The 21,064-nt window shown below is 43.2% G+C and overlaps 1 protein-coding gene across 1 annotated transcript in view; it reads right to left on the bottom strand.

Annotated features, from left to right (window-relative positions):
- The window catches only part of MGAT4D (MGAT4 family member D), a 235,959-nt gene that overhangs the window by 72,550 nt on the left and 142,345 nt on the right, over positions 1-21,064 (bottom strand). Inside the window, exon 6 of the mRNA XM_068279604.1 lies at positions 11,157-11,270. Within this exon, the coding sequence (XP_068135705.1) occupies positions 11,157-11,270 (114 nt within the window). The remainder of the gene's footprint in view (positions 1-11,156; positions 11,271-21,064) is intronic.

Genomic DNA, 21,064 nt, shown 5'->3' with positions numbered 1-21,064 from the left:
GGTGATACGAGGATTTTAACTGTATGTAGTCATGTAGGAGTATTCCGGCGCCGCGAGGCATAAAGCGAACCAAGCGGTCGCTTGGGGCCTCAAGATCTTAGGGGCCTCGGCGGCTCCGTGACGTCACTTTTTCCCCGCAGCCCCGCGGGGCTGGCAGAGCAGAGCAGGGCTACGGGAAGATGGCCGCCGCCGAAGCCCTGCTCTGGAGACTATGTCTCCAGTACAGGGCTTCGGGTGGCCATCTTCCCGTAGCCCTGCATGAATCAGCGCGGGAGATTGGAGGAGGGAGCCAGGGAGGGAGCTCCGTGGGAACTGCGCGCCTGAGAAGCCAGCCGGGAGAGGAGACGGGGAGAGAAGACTTCTGCCAGTGCCAGCCTGCCAGGTGAGTAAATTCTTTTTGCAGCCCTAATTGCGATTGATTTCTGCTGAACTGTGCCCTAATTGCGTTTGATATCTGCTGAAAATGTGGCCCTAATTGCGATTGATTTCTGCTGAACTGTGCCCTAATTGCGTTTGATATCTGCTGAAAATGTGACCCTAATTGCGTTTGATTTCGGCTGAAAATGTGCCCTAATTGCGTTTGATTTCTGCTGAAAATGTGCCCTAATTGCGTTTGATTTCTGCTGAAATGTGGCCCAAATTGCGTTTTTATTTTCTAGTGTCTGGGGTAACTGTTGCTGCATTTATTATTTAATGGTCATAGTTGGCTATATTTGCTGTGCTACGGTTAAGCTTCGCCCATACAATGTCATGGCCACGCCCATCTTTCGGCGCGCTACGCGCGCCTCAATCACCCCCACATCCATTTTTTCCCCGCAAACAGCCCCGCCCCAATCTGCCCTCCTGCTCCACCCACATGGCATGGCCACGCCCACTTATGCGGGATAACCACACCCATTTTTCGCCACAGCCTCTTGCTACAGTCCGCTTGGGGCCACAAAAAACCTTAGCTGCACCCCTGGTCCTCGGTCCTGTTAGCTAGTGTAATACCTGTCCGATGGTATATAAGCACAAAGATCAGGAGAGTTCACTCTGAGTCTATTCCGGTTCTGTGCCGGTGTTTAGATCTAAGTTAAGGTAGCTTTCCATGTGGATTGTAAATATACTCACGCTCCCCTCTTGGTTGCGGCGGGGTTGCGGCGAAAAGTTCAATTTTTGAGTCAGAGCTCCGGCCGGCAGCTCAATGACTCACAGTAGCTCTCTTCTCCCGTAATCACTATGTATCTACGATAATGGAATTTAGTAGTTCCGGGTGGCGGCTAGTTCACTTCCGGTGACGTCACCTACTTCCCGCGCCTCCGGTTGCTTGGATACCACTCTGCTGCACTCAGAGAAACGAGTAGAAGTTGTCTCAAGTAGGAGTATTCCCCTTGTCCTCGGTCCTGTTAGCTAGTGTAATACCTGTCCAATGGTATATAAGCACAAAGATCAGGAGAGTTCACTCTCTGTCTATTCCAGTTCTGTGCCGGTGTTTAGATCTAAGTTAAGGTAGCTTTCCGTGTGGATTGTAAATATACGGTACTCACGCTCCCCTCTTGGTTGCGGCGAAAAGTTCAATTCTTGAGTCATAGCTCCGGCCGGCAGCTCAATGACTCACAGTAGCTCTCTTCTCCCGTAATCACTATGTATCTACGATAATGGAATGTAGTAGTTCCGGGTAACGGCTAGTTCACTTCCGGTGACGTCCCCTACTTCCCGCGCCTCCGGTTGCTTGGATACCACTCTGCTGCGCTTATTAGAGAAACAAGTAGAAGTTGTCTCAAGCTTATGCGGCCTGTGTAGTGAGGTTCCTTATGCAACTTGGGACTCTGGGAAGGTATACTGTAGGGCTGACGCGTTTCGACGGTCTGCGGCCGCCTTTCTCAAAGCCAGTATCCTTGTGAACTGCCGTCTGTTAACAGATATAGTCTAGTAGTTCCCTCCCATCTTTGGTAAAGCAGCTCCTGGGTCATAGAGAGTAAAAAGTTCACCAGCACAATTTGCCATACATCTTGCATTGTATTCACATATGTTTCTTTGCATTGCAATATTCATCCATACTTCGATGGAATGGTTAAAAAAAAACAGCTTTAAATTCTAGTCTGGAAATATAGATGCACCTGGAATAGATGTATGTAAAGTATATACTATGGGGGATACGAACATTTTTGTTATTTTATATTAAAAAGGGGGGGATTAAAAATGGGGATAATTAAATATAGAAAAATTGTATATATACATTTATATATGCAGAAGGATATACTGCAATAAAATTAAGATTAAAATTAATAGATGCTGAATAATCAAGGTTATTATATGGAATTATATGTACACATGGATCATCTGTCACATTGGTTAGGTCTGTTGTACCAATTTACACTCACAGGAACCCAAATATCTCAAACTCAGCATTTAATCCTTTAGGTATCATGGTTTCTAGGGTAAAAATCCAGTAGCTCTCCCTACTGGACATTCTAGCTATAAAATTCCCACCTCTAGGGTCTCTATTTACTATTTCTAGGCCTATAAACTTTGTCTCACGTATTTTGCAGCTATGTGTGTCCCTGTAGTGTCTTGATAGGGGGTGTCCATCCCACCCTTTCTTTAGGTTCTTAAAATGTTCCCCTATCCTTTCTTTCAGTGGTCTTTTGGTTCTACCAGCATAGTATTTACCACATGGACATACGATACAATAGATAACCCCCTTTGTATTACAGGTGATAAGTTCATTGATTTTCATGACACCATTTCCTGTGGGGACCTCAGAGATTGTATTGTATCCTCTGGTATCTCTGCAGTTGTTACACCTTCCGCATCTCACAAAGCCTTCGCCTAGTTTAACAATATTTTTTTCTCTTTATTAGTTGCTGTGGCTACTATCAGACCTATTGTACTTGCTTTTCTGAATATAAAGGTCGGTTTCTCCGGAATAATTGTATGAAGCACCTTGTCCCTCCTAAGGACATTCCAAGGTTTTCTTAGGATATTTTGTATTCTTTTATTGTGTGGAAGGAACCCTAAGCTAATGCGCATCTGGCGATCTCAGATAATGCTCTTGGTTTCTTTATAAGCAGTTCTCTGTTCATATTCCCAATTGTCTGCTCAGCTTTCTTTATACTCTCCTCTTGGTAGCCTTTCTCCAAGAATTTTTGTGTTAATGTCATGGCTTCTTGTTTGAACTGGCTTGTCTCATTACAATTTCTCCGTATTCTTGCCATTTGGCCTTTAGGGATGTTTTCCAACCATGGGGGAAAATGACAACTTGTCGATAATATATAGCCATTAACGTCTGTTGGTTTGGCATAAGTTCTTGTTTTCACGATAGAGATAGAGATATATAGATAGATATACATATATATATACATATACATATACATATACATATATATATATATATATATATATATATATATATATATATATATATATATATATATATATCCAGGAAGTGTATATTCTCAGTATTCCTCTCTCCTGTAAAAATTAATCCCCAATCATTAATGTTTATACTTTTTATAAACTCCTCAAGTGTGTTCATGTCGCCCTTCCAGATAAACAAGAGGTCGTCAATAAATCTGCGCCAGAGGGCCAGGTCCACTCCTGGTCCCCCCACTTAAAAAATGTAATTCATACAATTATTCCGGAGAAACCGACCTTTATATTCAGAAAAGCAAGTACAATAGGTCTGATAGTAGCCACAGCAACTAATAGAAGAGAAAACAGCGTTGTTAAACTAGGCGAAGGCTTTGTGAGATGCGGAAGGTGTAACAACTGCAGAGATACCAGAGGATACAATACAATCTCTGAGGTCACCACAGGAAATGGTGTCATGAAAATCAATGAACTTATCACCTGTAATACAAAGGGGGTTATCTATTGTATCGCATGTCCATGTGGTAAATACTATGTTGGTAGAACCAAAAGACCACTGAAAGAAAGGATAGGGGAACATTTTAAGAACCTAAAGAAAGGGTGGGATGGACACCCCCTATCAGGACACTACAGGGACACACATAGCTGCAAAATACGTGAGACAAAGTTTATAGGCCTAGAAATAGTAAATAGAGACCCTAGAGGTGGGAATTTTATAGCTAGAATGTCCAGTAGGGAGAGCTACTGGATTTTTACCCTAGAAACCATGATACCTAAAGGATTAAAGAGAAACTCCAACCTAGAATTAAAGTTGAAGAGAAATCGAGAGCCCAATATGGTGTAGTATGTCAAAATTGATTGGATAAATGAAACAGTGAGATGGTAATACTCACAAACACGGGTTACCACCTAGGTAACCACTCATTATGCAGGTGAGGAGATTAGACATGTCCTCACTCAGGATTAAGAAGTCACTCTCTGTAGATAGGAAGAAAGGGGGTAGATCACCCCTCCACCTGGGGTGGACTCAAATAAATTGGTAGGTGAACAGAGGCGCCAGAAGGATAAAAGTACATAACATTTTTTAAAAATTGCTGGGAGGAAGTGGTGGACTCGCCTCCGTTAAAGCAGACACCAAGGACTGTAAATGTATAGATATACACATTTATTGAAAATACCCCAAAGATGCAACGCGTTTCGCGGGCACAGCCCACTTCTTCAGGCAATAAGCAGGGGATAAACAACTGTAAACAAAAGACAGAGGCATAGCTATAAATGTTGCCATAAAACGATACAAATTGATTTAGTGTAATAAGAATAGTATTTCAAACATAGTGTTTAGTGATATGTTATAGTAGGGGGGTGATTGCAAGGAATGGGTCGGTGTAAACTACGTAATATCCCCTATACACATTATGTAGTTTACACCGACCCATTCCTTGCAATCACCCCCCTACTATAACATATCACTAAACACTATGTTTGAAATACTATTCTTATTACACTAAATAATAATCCATTTATATCGTTTTATGGCAACATTTATTGCTATGCCTCTGTCTTTTGTTTACAGTTGTTTATCCCCTGCTTATTGCCTGAAGAAGTGGGCTGTGCCCGCGAAACGCGTTGCATCTTTGGGGTATTTTCAATAAATGTGTATATCTATACATTTACAGTCCTTGGTGTCTGCTTTAACGGAGGCGAGTCCACCACTTCCTCCCAGCAATTTTTTAAAAATGTTATGTACTTTTATCCTTCTGGCGCCTCTGTTCACCTACCAATCCAACCTAGAATTGAACTTTATCCCAATCAGTAGCTGATACCCCCTTTTACATGAGAAATAATGATTTTCACAAACAGACCATCAGGGGGCGCTGTATGACTGATTTTGTGCTGAAACCCCTCCCACAAGAAGCTCTGAGTACCGCGGTACTCTGGGCAAACTGCCGCAATGTAACAATGTTCACAGACAGGAATTAGCTGTTTACAGCTGTCTCTAACAGCCAAAACAGCTAGGAGCAGCTACATAACCTGCCCACAGTAACAATGTCACCATGTAATAAATATCAGAATGTAAATCGGGGAGAGGAAAGATTTTACAATGAGCAAACACTGACTAAATCATTTATACATAATTATGGTAAAAAATGAAGCACTTTTTTTTACTACATTATTTTCACTGGAGTTCCTCTTTAAATGCTGAGTTTGAGATATTTGGGTTCCTGTGAGTGTAATATGGTACAACAGACCTAACCAATGTGACAGATGATCCATGTGTACATATAATTCCATATAATAACCTTGATTATCCAGCATCTATTAATTTTAATCTTAATTTTATTGCAGTATATCCTTCTGCATATATAAATGTATATATACAATTTTCTATATTTAATTATGCCCATTTTTAATTCCCCCCCCCCTTTTTAATATAAAATAATAATAACAAAAATGTTCGTTTCCCCCATAGTATACTTTACATACACCTATTCCAGGTACATCTATATTTCCAGACTAGAATTTAAAGCTGTCTTTTTTGAACCATTCCATCGAAGTATGGATGAATATTGCAATGCAAAGAAACATATGTGAATACAATGCAAGATGTATGGCAAATTGTGCTGGTGAACTTTTTACTCTCTATGACCCAGGAGCTGCTTTACCAAAGATGGGAGGGAACTACTAGACTATATCTGTTAACAGACGGCAGTTCACAAGGATACTGGCTTTGAGAAAGGCGGCCGCAGACCGTCGAAACGCGTCAGCCCTACAGTATACCTTCCCGGAGTCCCAAGTTGCATAAGGAACCTCACTACACAGGCCGCATAAGCTTGAGACAACTTCTACTTGTTTCTCTAATAAGCGCAGCAGAGTGGTATCCAAGCAACCGGAGGCGCGGGAAGTAGGTGACGTCACCGGAAGAGAACTAGCCGTTACCCGGAACTACTACATTCCATTATCGTAGATACATAGTGATTACGGGAGAAGAGAGCTACTGTGAGTCATTGAGCTGCCGGCCGGAGCTATGACTCAAGAATTGAACTTTTCGCCGCAACCAAGAGGGGAGCGTGAGTACCGTATATTTACAATCCACACGGAAAGCTACCTTAACTTAGATCTAAACACCGGCACAGAACTGGAATAGACAGAGAGTGAACTCTCCTGATCTTTGTGCTTATATACCATTGGACAGGTATTACACTAGCTAACAGGACCGAGGACAAGGGGAATACTCCTACTTGACTACATACAGTTAAAATCCTCGTATCACCAAACCAGCAACCCATTTGGGAAGATAAAGACAAGCCCTAATAGACTGGCAGGGTTTACGGAGAAGGACTGTGCATAGCAACACAAGGTTATGCCCATACATCAATTCCACAATATATCAATTCCCCTTTTGTAATTAACCTATCACATTCTATATATATTTTTCCAATTGGTTGATACAAAGATCAACCACATCCTCTTTTTTGTACACATGGCCTCAATTCACTAAGATTTATCAAACACTTTATCAAACGTTTGATAATTTACCTCATGCGTAAAATCTAATTTTGAATTCACTAAAGTGTTAAATATTTATCAAATGTTTTATTGATAAAACGTTCAATAAATATATAACATAATATAACACCTTAGTGAATTAAAAATTCGTTTTTACCCATGAGGTAAATTATCAAACGTTTGATAAAGTGTTTGATAAAGCTTAGTGAATTGAGGCCATGGGATGGTCTGGGTATGCGTGAGCGTATGAGTGTGATATTCATTGCAACGGTTGATTAATTATGCAATTACTGGTACCAACTATTGCTTTTTAACATTTTATGTGGAAGTTTTTATTCCTTTTTTGTATATGTTTTTTGTACTAATAAATGTATGCGAATGTATGCATGTTTCAAACTTTAATCAGGTGTATAAGCACTAATTAATATTTATGATTTAGATTGGTGAAATTATATATACCCAGCGCAACTGGTTCTTCTGTTTGCAAATATTACATAGTGTTTTTGTGTGGGTCAGTGGGTCCCCACACATGACTAGTTAGCCGCGGGTAAATTAAAGCCTCTAGTAAGACTACATAAGCGCCCTCCACCTTTTGAGATTTCTATAACAAGTAACTTGTCTATATATATCTTATCTAAAGTTTAGATGGTTTACACACCAAATCTAGCTGCAAAAAGTTTTAAATGAATATGATTATTTATTCCTGTGATACAATGACAGCAGCCATGTTGTTTGTAAACATTACACAGAGGCAGGCTTATCTGTATCTTGAGCCATCAGACTAATCCCCTCTCCTCCTCCCTCCTTCCCTCTGCCTCTGAAATCAATGGCTAGTAACACCTCCCCCTCCTGCCCAGGCTGAGCTCCCATGAGCCCTTGCTACTGCCAAGGCTCTCTGAAAACCTGTGGGCGTGGCTTTTTTAGTTTATAGGGAATTAGAGTATTAAAACAAAAACAAAAAGTATTTGGCTTGAGGAATGCCCTATAAAAACAATAGGAAAGGAACACAATTATGCAATGTGTAAAAGTTCACCTTGGATCCATTTTAAAGAGACACTGAAGCAGGGAAAAAAAAATATGATTATGATTTGTATGTGTAGTACAGCTAAGAAATAAAACATTAGGAGCATAGACATAAGTCTAATATAATTTCCAAGAAAGGAAGAGTTAAGAAACTCCAGTTATCTATGCAAAAAAAGCCATTGTGCTCCACGACTTTCAAAGTCGCAGAGAGCTCTGTCTTCTGAATCATGTTATTTTAACTATCAGACACTATTTTCTTTTTTTCTCCAGAGGACAGGTCAATAGTTCACAAGACTGCTCTGTAAAAACATTTTGGGCTCTTTCACACCAGCGCTTGTTTTCTGCAGTGTAACGCAAAGTCGAAACTTTGCGTTAACCTAAGGTAAAATGGAAGTCCATAGACTTTCATTTTAGCTTTCACACCCAAACGCTGCGTTTCGGTGCGTTGCGGTTAGATGCACCCGGGAGCTTTTAATGGTCGGGAGCCGGTGTTTTCCCGTCGGGTGAATAGCTACCGCCGCTGATTGCATCGCCCCGCACCATCCCGATGACACGCCGCAGGCTATTCAAGAGAATGGCTCCTGCACGCGTTAGATGTGAAAGAGCCCTTACAATGCTGAGCAGTGTGTAAACTGCAAATATTAGAGAATGATGCAATGTTATAAACACTATATAACAGAAAATAAAAATATGAGAATATTTTCTTTGCTACTAATCTATCAATTATCCGTACTACACAACCAACTCATCAATTTTTTTTCCGCTTCAGTGTCTCTATAAAACACACCTGAACCGAGAGAGAGATAGACACTGACATGTATTTCATTTTAAACAATGCAGACTGCCTGGCTGTCTTGCCGAGCCTCAGTTTCTAATTCTCTTAGCTGTGGACCCTGAACACACATGCAGATCAGGTGCTTCTGACTGGATTAGCTGCATGCTTGTTTCAGGTGTGTGATTCACACACTTCTGCAGCTAAAAAGATTAGCAGGAAGTCAGGAAACTGGTATTGTTTAAAAGAAAATAGGACACCATGTCCCTCTTACTTCCGGTATACTTTTAATAGAGCTGCAGAGCCGACAGTTCTCCCACCCTTCTGGCAGAGAAGATGGCAAGATGCGCTGGCTGCTGCTCCTGCCAGACATGGAAAAAGGAACCTACTCAGTGACTTTGGATTGCCACTGCATGCAACCATTATAAAGTGAAGAGAGATAGACCTTCCCCTTTCACATTAGAATAATCTCTAATAATGGCTGCTGGAGAAAAAATACACTAGATTATACTCTTGGAGACTTGTAATTCAATGTGGAAGAAAGGGGTGCCTTGATGAAGTTAAATCCTTAAAGTGGACCCAAACCAAACATTTTTTTAATTCAAAATATTTAGTTGCACCACTCTGACACATACAAAGATAAATAAACACTCCTTCAAGCCTATGAGCATTTCAGTGCATGCTTTTCACCCTTCTCTTTAGGGGGTGTAGGGTTATACAGGTGGCAGCCATTAGCAATTCCTCCTTTGCCGGACACCTATTCCACCAGTCTGCCCGGATTCTTTCCAGGCAATATGAAAGGAAGGGAGGGGTTCCTCCAATAAATGTAAAATATTTTATATTTGTCATCATGCAGCTAAAAAGGCTGCTATTATAATTTAGAAAATAGATTTTCACTAATTTCTGAAATCTTGTAATTTTAATTTGGGTCCACTTGAAGAAAAAAAAAATATCTGATGGATGTCCGTATAAATAACTCCTTAAAAAAACTGCTAAAATAATCCAATGATAATCTTTTACATCTTCCAGCCAGGTCCTATGGGTATTCTGGAGATGGACTAATGAATTATCTTGGGCTCCATTTACACTGAAAATTATGCCAAAATCACGATATGCCAGCGGTTTGTCAGCATTTTTGCCACGATTACAGAAATTGCTGCATGAAACGTCTTTTAAAAAACACAAATGCAGCCAGTGTGGACCAGGCCTAAGTGGCATGACCTCCAACAGTGCATTCTAGGGACTGGTGGTTGTGAGGGGAGCCCATTCTACTGTTGTCCACTATGGAATGGGATGTCTAGAAAACATAGGGCAATGAGAGAATGTGACGATGATGGTTTTGTAAAAAGATGGATCCAGCCTGCAATCCTCAATTACATTGTTTCCTTGAGAAGGGAGGAGTGGGTTTTCCATGAAATAAAATAACATCCTGTAAATAGGTGTAAGAACTTATTATAAATGTAAAATATTGAAAAGACTTATCCAACGATATTTAGCTTTTTATCCAGTTCATGTATCTGTAAACCTAAACTCCCTTGGCATTATGATGCTTTCCGGATTTTATGGTCTAAAAGCGGTGCAAATTTTTTGCACCCTTTCAGACCCTAAAACCTGGAAAAAAAAAATCATTCTGCAATCACTCACCTCCCTGGCTCCAGCGCTGCAGTTATGCCTCCATCCTCCAGGTGGTGCTGCAACTCTAAAGTGAGGTTGCCGCTGTAGTGCTGTAGTCCTGAAGACAGCTGGTGATCTCACCAGGAGGATGCAGAGCCTCGGAGCGGAAGAAGAATGGCGGCAGACGTCGGGATCCCCCATGAGGTATGTAGAAATGCCCGCTGCGCGCATTGCTCTGCACACAGCCTCCGGCGGCTACCCCGAGCAGAGGTCGGGATTACCGCTCTGAGCTGCGGTTTTCTGCCCCGACCCCAGCTCAGGAATACCTCCAAGGAGGTTAACAGGTTACACAATCTAAGAACCTTTACATAATACAAAAATACACGTATGAGCTATTTCATTCTGAACCCAGGAAATAGAGAAAGCCGGCACAATGTAATGTTTGATTTTTGCAGATGGACTCCCGTGTCCCATCATCAGGACATAACAGGTCTTTCCAACCATATCACACAGGAAAAAGTCCATGCAGTTGGGCATTTGATATGCAGCAGCCGTCAGAGAATACACATAAACATCGCTTGCCAGAGAGTGTATGCCCAGCTGCATGGACTATTTCCCGGGTGATATTGTTCGATAGACCTGTTATGCCCCAATGAAGGGACGCGTGTCCCGAAACAACAGCTTTAATCTGCGCTATTACACTGGGAGTGCCGGGCCTCCATTTCCTATGTACTTCAGGAGCGAATCAAGCACTCTGGGTACTCGGCCTGAGCACTCCTTATAGAACCTTTGGTTTATATCATGGGTGTGCGGTGAGCATAAACTTTCTCTGTGACATTATTGTGAGTACAGAAGCCTATTACAAGCAGCTACTCATGTGTTGCAGTACCTCACTCTCTCCTGGTTGTCCCCAAAGGTCTCTTTAACATTGGAAAGATCTGGATAATAGGATGCTGGAGGAGAAACAACCTCGAGGACACCAGACTGGATTTCCCTTGGAAAGCTACAAAGACAAGGCACACAATAAATTATTAATGTTTCCTGGACGGTCACAAGTAAACATTTGAGGAACAAACAAAGCTTGGTTTATTGTTGCCAGCTAAACAAGGTCCTCATTAGTTATTAAATCTTATCTCTGCTTGTTTACGGAAATCTGCGTGAGCAGAAGTTTTTTCTCACATTTACAGTGATAATAGTCTATGACAAACTCAGCAGCTGAAACTATTCTCACATTACAAAACAAAATTGTTTCGAGCAGTGTCAGTCCCAACACAATTATGTCTTTATTGATTAACTGTACAAAAGGCTCCATTTTCATTGGTAACCAGCAAATAAGCCATACGCTGTAAAAAAAATCCAACCCCCGGGGCCGCATTCGCGGCGCGCTAGAGGAAGGATGCCTCTTGCGTGAGCTCCGTTCAGACTATTCAGAAGCTCTTTAGAGCTGAACTCTCTGCCGCGGTTGAGAACTTCTCGGCGCAGATCCGAGACATAAGCAACCGCGTCGAAGTGCTGGAAAACTAGTATGATAACATCACTGATGCCCTAGCCGACGACACAAAACAACTTGTGAGCCAAGACGAGCGGATCGAAGCACTAGAAACCAGACTGGAAGACTTCGAGAACCGTGCACGCAGATCTAACCTGAGGATTCAAGGCCTACCAGAAGCCATATCGGACCTCAAGACGACGGCACTCAACCTTTTCTCTGCCATGCAGCCACAACTTGACACCTCACAGTTCAGGTTGGCCAGCATACATAGGGCCCAGGCTAAACCTCCTAATCCAGCGCTCCCACGGGATGTGGTCCTTAAGATGCATTATGCAGATGTCCGTGACCAGCTCCTTGTAGAAGCTAGGAACCTGGAATCTCTCCCTGGAGTACCAGCGTCAGTTCACTGCTCCACGAGAAGACCAGATACCGGTGGGGATTCCCATTTCAGCTTTTATTCACGATAAACTGCCGCAACTGCGCTGTGAAATCGGTGGAGGAAGGCAAAGATATTCTTCAAGTCGAGAACATGCAAATTGAGGTCGTCGAAACCCCACAACCGCAAAGATTCTCTAGGCCGCAAAGAATATGGTCGACGGCAGGTCGCACTTGCCCAAATCCGCGGCCTTCTACCTCAGATGCCCAGGGAACGATGAGTATTCTCTTAACTGATCTTCACCTGAATCTTTACTGTTTTTTTTATACTGCTTTTCCCATTTTTTGGCTGAGTTCGCTAAGATTCTGCATTCCCCTCTTTAAACCTTTGGCCACGATTTAACTGAGACCAGCAAAGGGCCAGGCCTATGTATCTGACACAAATGTTTAATACACGTGGGCTAGACTATCACGATCCTGCTCGGATCTCTAGGAACTGTGTCTCTCTTACATTTGGCTTTATTCCAGTTTCCATACTCTGACTCAATGTGTCATCCTATGGAGGTTCTCCCATACATCCAAGAGGCCTAAACATTCCGCCCCCATATCTTTATTAAGCACCACTCGCTTGTAAAATCAGACACTCCCAACACCTAATAGTCTGCATCAGTATTTCTATTGGTGCCAGGGGTCGATTTGCTGGGCCTTATAGTCTACGTACTAAAACTTATTTGCTTTTTAAGCCCAGACGCCCTGGCCTTATAGGGCCTTAATAGGCCAGTGTCAGTCGCACTCTCATTATGGAACCAAAGGACACTGTTTTACCAACCTCTGGACTTGTTCTCAATGTTGAAGCTACGTCACCCCGCACACAGGCCTTGTAAAATATTGTTACTGTGAATGTCGCAGTGGAGGGATTTGTGTCTCAGCATGCCATCCTGGGCTGATCAGAAGCCGTGCACGCTGGCGCTCTGACGCACTATCATATACCACTTGTCGTGTGGCTATATTGTGTATGATAAATCAGGTCTGATTTAGAGGCTCAAGTCGAGCATGGTCCTAAAATGTTTAATGTTTAGTGTTAGGCATTTGATATACTGCCTTTATATAATTCCCTCATGGAACTCTATGTTGATAACATATGCCGGTTAACCATATTCCAGACCTAGGGTCCGGGCTCCGTCATGCTGAGAGTCCCTCCCCCATTTTAGGTGGAGGCATACAGCATGACGGCCCCCACAAGTCCCACTCTTTCTAGTTTGCCAACCCCTACTTTTTGCCTCCGACAAAGTCAAGGCAAACTTCTAAGCTAATATTCTGGATAAATAGGGGTGACCAAATCTATAAGCAATGTATGTATGGTTGCCTATCAGTCACCTTGTAGGGGGTTGGGCCCCACCGTGTTGGGTATCCCCTAATTTAGGGATGGTACCTGACATGGTGGTCTCCAACATATAATCCCTCCATGGTGATCGTTACTTATGTAGTATTTGATGATCGGGTGAATGTTGACTCTAGCCCAACAGCATTACTAATGGTTACCACTATTGTGACATATTGACTGGCATGTCACCTTGCCTTGGGTTGAGGCGTGAGAAGCCGGGGTTTTTACCTCAATGGATTATTGGGGTGTGCAGCTCGCCCCTCCACCCTGGGCTGGACATGTCGGCTCGGGATGGAAGGATCAGCAGTATGAAGGTTTAAGCAGTTGTGAGAGACATTGCCCCTTCCTCTGTTTTAGGCCCGGTTAGCATTCTCTCACAAATATGCCCAGCTTGCTCAGAAATATTTTGTTGCCTCCCTACTAGTGGAAATGCCTGGACACTGTTTAGGCAACTTTCTGCACCATGTTTGCACAATACAAGGGTACTCAGCTGGATATCACAACCTTAACTTCTACACTACCACCCTCACCGTTTGATTATGGTTAAGCTCCTATCCTGCAATGTCAGAGGCTTTAATTCCCCTGCTAAACGCAGCAAGGCACTACTAAACATCCTCCAACACCGCCCAGACATCATATGTCTTCAGGAAACGCATTTTTCACAGTCATCAGCAACACGTTATTTCCATGAACATTATACCAACTTTTATACAGCAAAATTGGAATTGTTATAGCTCTAAAACGGAATTCCGCGGAAAGTTTTAAAATTCCATGGAATTTTACGGATTTCAAATTTATTTCCTCACCTAATTTCCTCCTCCCTTCCTTCCTTCCTCCTTCCTCCCTTCGGCTGGGAATAGAACCCAGGTCTGAGTGTGTGGTAAGTAACTCACAACCACTATACCACCACTACATGCTGAAGCCAGCCTAGCATGTACCATGATATATCCAAGAGAAAAATTAGCTTGCTTAAGGATTTGTAGCATGTCAAAAGCCAACTCACATTGGCTGGGTGCCTACCGAGCACTAGACCTGGGTTCAATTCCCGGCCAATGTGAGTTGGCTTTTGACATGCTACAAATCCTTAAAGGGGAACTGAAGAGAGAGGTATATGGAGGCTGTTATGTTTATTTCCTTTTAATCAATACCAGTTGCCTGTCAACCCTGCTGGTCTATTTCTCTGCAGTAGTATCTGATTAAAACCAGAAACAAGCATGCAGCTAGTCTTGTCAGATCAGACTTATAAGTCTGAACCACTGAAACACCTGATCTGCTGCATGCTTGTTCAGGGGCTATGGCTAATAGTATTAGAGGCAGAGGCTCAGCAGGGCTGCCAGGCAACTGGTATTGTCTAAAAGGAAATAAACATAACAGCCTCCATATACCTCTCTCTTCAGTTCCCCTTTAACCACTTGAGGACCACAGTCTTTCTACCCCTTAAGGACCAGAGCCTTTTTCTCCATTCAGACCACTGCAGCTTTCACGGTTTATTGCTCGGTCATACAACCTACCACCTAAATGAATTTTACCTCCTTTTCTTCTCACTAATACAGCTTTCTTTTGGTGCTATTTGATTGCTGCTGCGAGTTTTACTTTTTATTATATTCATCAAAAAAGACATGAATTTTGTCAAAAAAATGACTTTTTTAACTTTCTGTGCTGACATTTTTCAAATAAAGTAAAATTTCCTATACATTTGAGCGCAAAAGTTATTCTGCTACATGTCTTTGATAAAAAACAAACCATTCAGTGTATATTTATTGGATTGGGTAAAAGTTATAGCGTTTACAAACTATGGTGCCAAAAGTGAATTTTCCCATTTTCAAGCATCTCTGACTTTTCTGCCCACCTGTCAGGTTTCATGAGGTGCTAAAATTCCAGGATAGTATAAATACCCCCCAAATGACCCCATTTTGGAAAGAAGACATCCCAAAGTATTCACTGAGAGGCATGGTGAGTTCATAGAAGATTTTATTTTTTGTTACAAGTTAGCGGAAAATGACACTTTGTGACAAAAAAAAAAAAAAAAAAGTTTCCATTTCTTCTGACTTGCGACAAAAAAAAATGAAATCTGCCACGGACTCACCATGCCCCTCTCTGAATACCTTGAAGGGTCTACTTTCCAAAATGGGGTCATTTGTGGGGTGTTTACTGTCCTCGCATTTTCGGGGGTGCTAAATTGTAAGCACCCCTGTAAAGCCTAAAGGTGCTCATTGGACTTTGGGCCCCTTAGCGCAGTTAGGCTGCAAAAAAGTGCCACACATGTGGTATTGCCGTACTCAGGAGAAGTAGTGTAATGTGTTTTAGGGTGTATTTTTACACATACCCATGCTGGGTGGGAGAAATATCTCTGTAAATGACAATTTTTTTATTTTTTTTTACACACAATTGTCCATTTACAGAGATATTTCTCCCACTCAGCATGGGTATATGGAAAAATACACCCCAAAACACATTATACTACTTCTCCTGAGTACGGCGATACCACATGTGTGGCACTTTTTTGCACCCTAACTGCACTAAGGGGCCCAAAGTCCAATGAGTACCTTTAGGATTTCACAGGTCATTTTTGTTTCAAGACTACTCCTCACGGTTTAGGGCCCCTAAAATGCCAGGGCAGTATAGAAACCCCACTAATGACCCCATTTTACAAAGAAGACACCCCAAGGTATTCCGTTAGGAGTATGATGAGTTCATAGAAGATTTTATTTTTTGCCACAAGTTAGCGGAAATTGATTTGAATGGTTTTTCTTCACAAAGTGTCATATTCCGCTAAGTTGTGACAAAAAATAAAATCTTCTATGAACTCACCATACTACTAATGGAATAACTTTGGGTGTCTTCTTTCTAGAATGGGGTCATTTGTGGGGTTACTATACTGCCCTGGCATTTTAGGGGCCCTAAACCGTGAGGAGTAGTCTTGAAACCAAATGTCGCAAAATGACCTGTGAAATCCTAAAGGTACTCATTGGACTTTGGGCCCCTTAGCGCACTTAGGGTGTAAAAAAGTGCCACACGTGGTACCGCCGTACTCAGGAGAAGTAGTATAATGTGTTTTGTGGTGTATTTTTACACATACCCATGCTGGGTGGTAGAAATATCTCTGTACATGACAATTGTTTGATTTTTTTTTTACACACAATTGTCCATTTACAGAGAGATTTCTCCCACCCAGCATGGGTATGTGTAAAAATACACCCCAAAACACATTATACAACTTCTCCTGAGTACGGCGATACCACATGTGTGACACTTTTTTTGCAGCCTAGGTGCGCTAAGGGGCCCAACGTCCTATTCACAGGTCATTTTGAGGCATTTGTTTTCTAGACTACTCTTCACGGTTTAGGGCCCCTAAAATGCCAGGGCAGTATAGGAACCCCACAAGTGACTCCATTTTAGAAAGAAGACACCCCAAGGTATTCCGTTAGGTGTATGGCGAGGTCATAGAAGATTTTATTTTTTGTCACAAGTTAGTGAAAAATGACACTGTGAAAAAAAACCAATAAAAATCAATTTCCGCTAACTTGTGACAAAAAATAAAATCTTCTATGAACTCGTCATACACCTAACATAATACCTTGGGGTGTCTTTTTCTAAAATGGGGTCACTTGTGGGGTTCCTATACCACCCTGGCATTTTACGGGCCCAAAACCGTGAGTAGTCTGGAAACCAAAGGTCTCAAAATGACTGTTCAGGGGTATAAGCATCTGCAAATTTTGATGACAGGTGGTCTATGAGGGGCCGAATTTTGTGGAACCGGTCATAAGCAGGGTGGCCTTTTAGATGACAGGTTGTATTGGGCCTGATCTGATGGATAGGAGTGCTAGGGGGGGTGACAGGAGGTGATTGATGGGTGTCTCAGGGGGTGATTAGAGGGGAAAATAGATGCACTCAATGCACTGGGGAGGTGATCGGAAGGGGGTCTGAGGGGGATCTGAGGGTTTGGCCAAGTGATCAGGAGCCCACACGGGGCAAATTAGGGCCTGATCTGATGGGTAGGTGTGCTAGGGGGTGCTAGGGGGTGACAGGTAGTGACAGGAGGTGATTGATGGGTGTCTCAAGGTGTGATTAGTGGGGGGAATAGATGCAAGTAATGCACTGGCGAGGTGATCAGGGCTGGGGTCTGAGGGTGTGGGCGGGTGATTGGGTGCCCTAGGGGCAGATGGGGGTCTAATCTGATGGGTAGCAGTGACAGGGGGTGATTGATGGGTAATTAGTGGGTGTTTAGAGGAGAGAACAGATGCAATGCACTTGGGAGGTGATCTGACTGCGGGTCTGCAGGCGATCGGATGGTGTGGGTGGGTGATCAGATTGCCCGCAAGGGGCAGGTTAGGGACTGATTGATGGGTGGCAGTGACAGGGGGTGATTGATGGGTGGCAGTGACAGGGGCTGATTGATGGGTGGCAGTGACAGGGGGTGATTGATGGGTGATAGGTGATTGGCAGGTGATTGACAGGTGATCAGTGGGTTATTACAGGGAAGAACAGATGTAATTAATGCACTGGTGAATTGATAAGGGGGGGTCAGAGGGCAATCTGAGCGTGTTGGCGGGTGATTGGGTGCCCGCAAGGGGCAGATTAGGGTCTGATCTGATAGGTAAAAGTGACAGGTGGTGATAGGGGATGATTGATGGGTAATTAGTGGGTGTTTAGAGGAGAGAATAGATGTAAACAATGGATTTGGGAGGTGATCTGATGTCGGATCTGCGGGCGATCTATTGGTGTGGGTGGGTGATCAGATTGCCCGCAAGGGGCAGGTTAGGGGCTGATTGTTGGGTGGCAGTGACAGGGTGTGATTGATGGTTGATTGATGGGTGATTGACAGGTGATTGACAGGTGATCAGGGGGGACAGATGCATACAGTACACAGGGGGTGGGGGGTCTGGGGGGTGGTCTGGGGAGAAACTGAGGGGTGGGGGGGTGATCAGTAGGGGGCAGGGGGCAGGTTAAAAAAAATAGCGTTGACAGATAGTGACAGGGAGTGATTGATGGGTCATTAGGGGGGTGATTGGGTGCAAACAGTGGTCTGGGGGGTGGGCAGGGGGGGGGGGGTCTGAGGGGTGCTGTGGGCGATCAGGGGGCGGGGGGGCAGATCAGTGTGTTTGGGTGCAGACTAGGGTGGCTGCAGCCTGCCCTGGTGGTCCCTCGGACACTGGGACCACCAGGGCAGGAGGCAGCTTGTATAATACACTTTGTATACATTACAAAGTGTATTATACACTTTGTAGCGGCGATCGCGGGGTTAACATCCCGCCGGCGCTTCCGTACGGCCGGCGGGATGTTACGGCGGGTGGGCGGAGCCAGTTGCCGGGGGAAGTGCGCGTCATCAATGACGCGATAGCTCCCCCGGCATGTAAATAGGACGCAACGCCCTAAGGCGTATTGCGGTCCTTTAGCTATCCACTTTGCCGCCGCCCATGGGCTGTGGGCGGTCGGCAAGTGGTTAAAGAGAATCTGTATTGTTAAAATCGCTCAAAAGTAAACATACCAGTGTGTTAGGGGACATCTACTATTACCCTCTGTCACAATTTCACCGCTCCCCGCCGCATTAAAAGTAGTCAAAAACAGTTTTAAAAAGTTTGTTTATAAACAAACAAAATGGCTACCAAAACAGGAAGTAGGTTGATGTACAGTATGTCCACACATAGAAAATACATCCATACACAAGCAGGCTGTATACAGCCTTACTTCTGAATCTCAAGAGATCACTTGTGTGTGTTTACCTTCTGTCCCCAGCTTCTCTCATGCACTGAACATTACAGGCTTCCTGCAGACAGCTCTGCCTATGTCGTTAATTCCTCAGTATGTGACAGACCAGCTCCTTTCACAGCCTCCAGAGGAGGATTTTTATCCAGCTCTCTTCTATCACTGATAAGATAGAGAAGCTGCTGGCTTATGTAAATAAAACACACACTGGAGTGTGCATAGAGGAACAGTTCAACACTGAAGAACTTGGCAGCCTTCCAGACAGGCCGACAAGTCTGACAGGGGAAAGATACATTGATTTATTACAGAGATGGTTATAGTAGAAAGAGCTGCAGTAAGCCAGAACACATTAGAATAGGTTTAGGAACTTGTAGGATGGTAGAAAAAAACGTTGTAATTTTTGTTACAGAGTCACTTTAAGCAAGCTAATTTTTCTCTTGGATAGATCATAGTGGTGAAGTGAGCTACCTACCACACACTCAGACCTGGGTTCTATTCCCAGCCACGGTATGTAAGCTTGCTTTTGAAATACTACAATTCCCTGGAAGACGAGATCCTCCGCCCTCCGGGAGGAGGGAGGAAGGGAGGAGGGGAGGAGGAAGGAAAGGACTAAGAACAGTTAATAGGGTCTATGGGCTACCATATAGGATAAACAAGGTTACTTTAGAGATCTTTTCAGTTTTTCAAACGGCATCCGGAATTCCGCGGAATTTCGTACAAATCCGCCGGAATTCTCATAGCGACGGAATTTATCACTAACGGAATCAGTTATTTCTGGCGGAACGGAATTTGCTCTTTCCGATCATCCCTACTGGTTAGAGCACAAAGCTGTACTTAGGATTGAAATAATTCAACTTAAGGTGGGTACACACGTCAGATAAAAGTCTTTGGAAAATGAAAGATCCCAGACCAATTTTACCCCCTTCCATGTAGTATGATGGCATACTCTACACAGTCTATTCTATGGAGCTGACCTCATCAGATAAAAATCTTTGCAAGATGCTGCACACAAAGATGCTGTACACATGCAACAGATCAGTTCCTGCAAAAGATCCGTTCCTGCAAAAGATCCGTTCCTGCAAAAGATCCGTTCCTGCAAAAGATCCGTTCCTGCAAAAGATCCGTTCCTGCAAAAGATCCGTTCCTGCAAAATGCATTGATAGTCTATGATATCTGCAGATCTCATACACACCTTGTTTAACTGACAATTATCTGCAGATCAGATCCACCGGGATGAATCTTCAGATCGGCAGATAATTGTCTGATCTGCAGATGAATGTCCATTAAACAAGGTGTGTATGAGATCTGCAGATATCATAGACTATCAATGCATTTTGCAGGAACAGATCTTTTGCAGGAACTAATCTTTTGCAGATACTGATCTGTTGCATGTGTACAGCATCTTTGTGTGCAGCATCTTGCAAAGATTTTTATCTGATGGGGAGTTCAGCTCCATAGAATAGACTGTGTAAAGTATGGCTCTTATACTACATGGAATGGGGTAAAATTGGTCTGTGATCTTTCATTTTCCAAAGACTTTGATGTACCGGTATGTACCCACCTTAAGTGGCAAACAAAAGAGAAAGATCTCAGAGGCTCTCAGTTCTAACCTATAGGCTCCATGGGCTCACTATTTTGAATCACCAAAACCTCACACGATTTATCGCCAAACAAATCCAAGATGTCAATCTTCAAATCAATCTCTTACTAGCCCAACAAGTTGAGAAAGCAATCATCTGGACTGGTGCCAAATATTACAAGAAGGCTAACAAACCTGACACTTGGCTTGCCTGCAGGCTGAGCGCTAAGGAAAAATCCAATTCAGCATTTCGAATACGCT

The sequence above is a fragment of the Hyperolius riggenbachi genome, chromosome 1 (assembly GCF_040937935.1).
Source record: "Hyperolius riggenbachi isolate aHypRig1 chromosome 1, aHypRig1.pri, whole genome shotgun sequence".
Classification (NCBI taxonomy): domain Eukaryota; kingdom Metazoa; phylum Chordata; class Amphibia; order Anura; family Hyperoliidae; genus Hyperolius; species Hyperolius riggenbachi.
Note: the sequence above shows the minus strand (reverse complement) of the source record. Positions and strands in the feature narration are given on the sequence as shown.